Source organism: Pithys albifrons, chromosome 9 (assembly GCF_047495875.1).
Source record: "Pithys albifrons albifrons isolate INPA30051 chromosome 9, PitAlb_v1, whole genome shotgun sequence".
NCBI lineage: Eukaryota > Metazoa > Chordata > Aves > Passeriformes > Thamnophilidae > Pithys > Pithys albifrons.
Genome location: NC_092466.1, coordinates 31709979 through 31714538, shown reverse-complemented (window position 1 = coordinate 31714538; position 4560 = coordinate 31709979). Strand labels below are relative to the sequence as shown.

The 4560-nt window shown below is 57.5% G+C and overlaps 1 protein-coding gene across 1 annotated transcript; it reads right to left on the bottom strand.

Moving 5' to 3' along the window:
- Positions 1-495: 495 nt before the first annotated feature.
- Positions 496-3830, bottom strand: ADO (2-aminoethanethiol dioxygenase). Its single transcript, XM_071564221.1, has one exon. The coding sequence runs from the start codon at positions 3496-3498 to the stop codon at positions 2761-2763; it is 738 nt and encodes a 245-aa protein (XP_071420322.1). The 5' UTR covers positions 3499-3830; the 3' UTR covers positions 496-2760.
- Positions 3831-4560: the final 730 nt, after the last annotated feature.

The window sequence follows — 4560 nt, the reverse complement described above, 5'->3', positions numbered from 1 at the left end:
CTTCCACCACAGCCTTGGATAACCACAGCTTGGTCATAGCCAGAGCATCACGAGCAACATTGGTATCTCAGCTACCCAGATGCACAATCCAAAGCTCCACTTGCACACTCCAAACTGCTGTCTGGAGCCACACTACAAAATTAAAACCCACATCGAAAGCAAAAATGAGGTAACACAGAAAAAGAGCTGAATTAAGAAACTGCTGGCGAGTGTGTACAGCTACAAGAGCACCTCACATTGTGTAGCAGTGCCAGCAGTCCTACAACCTGTGCCTTTGCCTTGCAGCGAGAGCCAGCTTCAAAAGCAGCAATAGTGCATGTGCCTGGATTTGCCTGCAAGGCACTGGTGCAGGATTTGGGCTGGGGACCCAGAGCTAAGCCTCATCTTCCAAAGAAAGGCCAGTCACACTGTTCAGACTGTGAGGCAAAAGGAACCAGTGCTCTGTACTGTACTTGGCTCAAGGCTGTCGTACTTGCGAAGGAAAGTAATGACTGGTTATTGGTGAGATATCTTGTATTTATTCTGTAATTCAGCAGTAACAGTAATTTTGCTATTGTGAAAACACAATAACCAGACCGCAGAGAGAAGGAATGGCATTACAGACTTAAATCATCTGCTTACAGATATTCAGAACATATGAAGTAAGTTTCAATTACTGAGTAAGCAAGAAGTTACACATAGGCTTTTTTTAATGCATTTGAGGTTTTCTTTGCTATTTTCCCAGCTTTTAATACTTTGATACTAACACCTTAATAGGAAAAAAAAATGGTTTTCCCATGGTTGTTAACAGCACTCTGCAGTGTAAGGGACCATGCTATCCTCTTCGGAAAGATGCATTAAAGTCCTGTCACATTAAGCATCTTGACCAAGTTTTACACATGGAGGTAAAAAAAAAACACATTAAAAACCAAGCAGTGAGATCTGAGGGGAGTACAGAGCAGATGAGATAAAAAATGTTCTCTGTTGCAGTTTGTTTTTCCAGTACAGCTGTTTGCATGAACCCTGCTATCTTCTTTGTGGACTTCTGAAAAAGGACGATGGTCTTTATTAGCATCAGAGAGAGGTAGAAACAGGCTGTAACACAGGGAGGCATTGCCTTATAGTTAATGACTACATTCGATTGAGAATCGTTAAACATTAACTAATGCTAAGCTGCAGGGGAATTCCAAGAAAAACAGGTAAGCCAGCTGCAGAAATATCAGACACTTAGAAGTGCTCCAAGAATAAATGGAAATCGCCTGAAATAATTTCTACCAATTTTTCCTTGCAAAAGAATTATCCCATGCATGCATAATGCTGACTGCATTTTACATTCATTCTTTCACAGTCCAAAAAAAAAAAAGAAAGAAAGGCAGCAATGGCATATCAAATCGTTTAAAAATTCACATACAAGCCACTGTACAGGAAAAACAAGTCTGCTTTTATAAATACACAGAAAAATTAAAGCCAGTTGTGGAATGATTTCTGGAGCAGGGTAGGAGGCTGGTAAGCATGTTTTCTTATTCAGATTCCCAATCATGAGTAAGATGGCCAAGGTTGTCCTGGCCTGGGTTTGTGGTATGAAGTGTGCGTTAGGATGAACAGGCATGAGACCAGTCCCTGCAGTACAGGTGGAGTATTTCACTTGTAGAAAAAGGTTCTCCCATGTTAGAAAGATCGCAATCCCCGCCACGGACAAACTGCATCTCCAGACAGCTTCCATCAGAGCAAGGTGAAATTCACGGTGTCTCTTCTACTCTACATTTATTTAAAAGCCTTATGAAAAAGTAGTCTTTATAAACAGTATAAAGACGGAAACTGCAAGGCTTCAAAAGCCCAAAGCGTTCACTTGGCCATATAAAAACACAGACCACACTTTAAAGAGAAGACATCAGGTCCAATTTTATCAGTACTGAGGGTATGCACTGCGGCATACACAGGGTTTGCAAACACACCATGTTTCTAGAATAGTTTCCACAACAGTGGAGAGCTGTGTTTTCTCTTATGATGCCCACAGTTTCCGCGACCTTCCGCCATGAGAGGTTCCAAGCGACGTTAATTAGCAGCTGTCTCCTTTTCCTTGCTGAAGGAAATATGCATAGATGCACTCGGTAATTTTCAGTTGCAATAGCGAGATCTTGTACACAACACTTTAAATAACTGTTGAAAAGTAACTCTGAACCTGACAGAGTCCCTTCAGAGCATCAATTCCCTCAACTCCAGCCCTGGGAATCACTGGCGTTAACTGGAGGCACATGTCCTGGCTCAGGAGTTGTTCTTGGTTTGTTTTTTCCTAGCAGAGTACAGCTCTTTCTTCTAGAGAATCGTTCTGGAGACCGAGTCCCCAAAGGCTGCAGCCAGACCAGCCCCTTGCCCAGGCTAGGTGGGCACAGTCCCTGGCCCACGGGTGCCAGCTGGCTCTGGCAGTGGGAGCCCCGTGGGGGAAGCTGACAGTTCTTATTGCGTTGACTCTCCCTTTGGAGCCCTATCCCCGCTCCCTGACGTGCGGCCCTATTTACACAGAATGCTGGATTATTTCCCCGACCCTTTAGTTGAGCAGAAGTTTAACGGCGCTGCTCCCCCACATCGGCCCAAAGGACATAAATACGTTCTGGAGCTTTGTTTCCCCCGCCTAATGCAGCCCGCGGCCGGCGCAGGGCTGTGACCCGCGGTGCGGCCGTGCGGGGCGGGCGGGGGCGGCCGTGCGGGCTTCGCTCCCGGCGGGGCGAGCGCGCATCGTCCCCGCGGCCGCCGCCCGGCCCGGGCCGCCCGCGGCGTTGCTCAGAGGCAGACGCGGGGCCCGGGGTAGGGCTCGCCCCCGCACCAGAAATCGGCAGCCTGCGGGGTCTCCACCAGCCACACCTCCCGCGGCAGCGCGGGCGGCTCGGTGCCCGCCGGCGGCGCCTCCAGCAGCCGGTAGTAGTGGCAGTCCCGGCCGTGTTGGGGGTCGTAGGGCGGCGCCAGGATGTCGAGGAAGGCGGCGGGCCCGTCCACGGCGTCGATCTGGTGCAGGTTGTCGGTGTGCGGCGAGAGCAGGCAGGGCGGCGATGCGGGCGTGTAGTGCTGCCGGGAGCGGAACAGGGCGCGCAGGCACGGCCCGCCCGGGCTGGCGGGGGGCGGCGGGGCCGCGGCCGGGCCCGCGGGCAGCGTGTCCATGCAGGCGATGCGCAGCGTGCCGTACAGCACCTTCAGCATGCCGTTCATGCCCGGGTGGTCGTGCAGCGGGATGCAGGCGCCGCTCCGCAGCAGGAACACGCCCATGCTGAAGCTTTCCGTCTCGCAGATGTGCATGTAGCTGACGGGCGGCACCACGCCGGCCCACGGCGGACCCGCGCCCGCCGCAGCCGCGGCCGACGGGCCCCTTGGCGCCAAGTGTAAGTCCTCTGCACGCACCTCGTCCAGCAGCTGTTGCAGGCGGTGCAGGTTCTCACCGAAGGCCGGGCCCGCCGGGCTGCGGAAGGTGAGGCGCGCCTGCCGCGCCACCCGCTGGATCAGGGAGGCCATGTTGTCCCGGGGCATGGCGGCGGCGCCTCGGCCCGGCCGCGCAGGGCGGGGCCCGCCGCCGCTTCCGCCCCCGCCCCCGGCCCGCGCAGCCGCGCCGCCGCCGGGCACCACGGGCAGCGTAGTCCGAGCCGGGCCGGGCCAGGCGGAGCGGGAGGAGGTGAGGGGCGCGGGGGCGGCGGCAGCCGCAGCCGCTGTATGTCGCCGTGTGGGGAAGGGAGGGGAAGGAAGGCGGTGGGAGCGGCCGCTGCGCCTGCCCCGGGGCGGAGAGGTCCCGCTCTCGCTTCCCCGCGGCCGAGGGGTCCCACTCCCGGGGCTGAGGGGTCGCGGTCCCGCTCCCGGGGCTGAGGGGTCGCGGTCCCGCTCCCGGGGCTGAGGGGTCGCGGTCCCGCTCCCGGGGCTGAGGGGTCGCGGTCCCGCTCCCGGGGCTGAGGGGTCGCGGTCCCGCTCCCGGGGCTGAGGGGTCGCGGTCCCGCTCCCGGGGCTGAGGGGTCCCGCTCCCGCTCCCGGGGCTGAGGGGTCCCGCTCCCGCTCCCGGGGCTGAGGGGTCCCGCTCCCGCTCCCGGGGCTGAGGGGTCCCGCTCCCGCTCCCGGGGCTGAGGGGTCCCGCTCCCGCTCCCGGGACTGAGGGGTCGCGGTCCCGCTCCCGGGCCTGAGGGGTCCTTCTCTCCGTGCTCCGGGGCTGCGCTGGGGCTGAGGGGAAGCCACAGTAGAAAGTCCCCCGTACCGTGTTTCCTCCTGCGCCACCGTGGGACGGGCGAGAAGGGGCAGGAGCCGCTTGTGACTGGGCTGGTGGTTAAGGCGGTGTAAACCCGGGCAGGTATCGCACCTGCGGTGCTGGGGCCGTGCAGCGCCTGCGGGAACAACCTGAGTGTTCCCGCTGACGGATGGCACAGCCGGTCCGGTCGGGCACGTGGATCAGCTCTGGGGCAGTGCTGGGGCGAGGCCGCGCTGCTCCGCAACCGCTGCCCTTCCCGCGGTCCATGCGGTCACCCCTGAGTGTAATTGTGTCTGAATTCGTTGTCCTTTACCACAGATGAACACCGACGAGCACATGGAATTCCAGATGCTGATCCTCAG

What these genes read in the sequence shown, in the direction of transcription:
- ADO (XM_071564221.1), bottom strand. Translation starts at nt 3,498, where the DNA reads ATGCCCCGGGACAACATGGCCTCCCTGATCCAGCGGGTGGCGCGGCAG.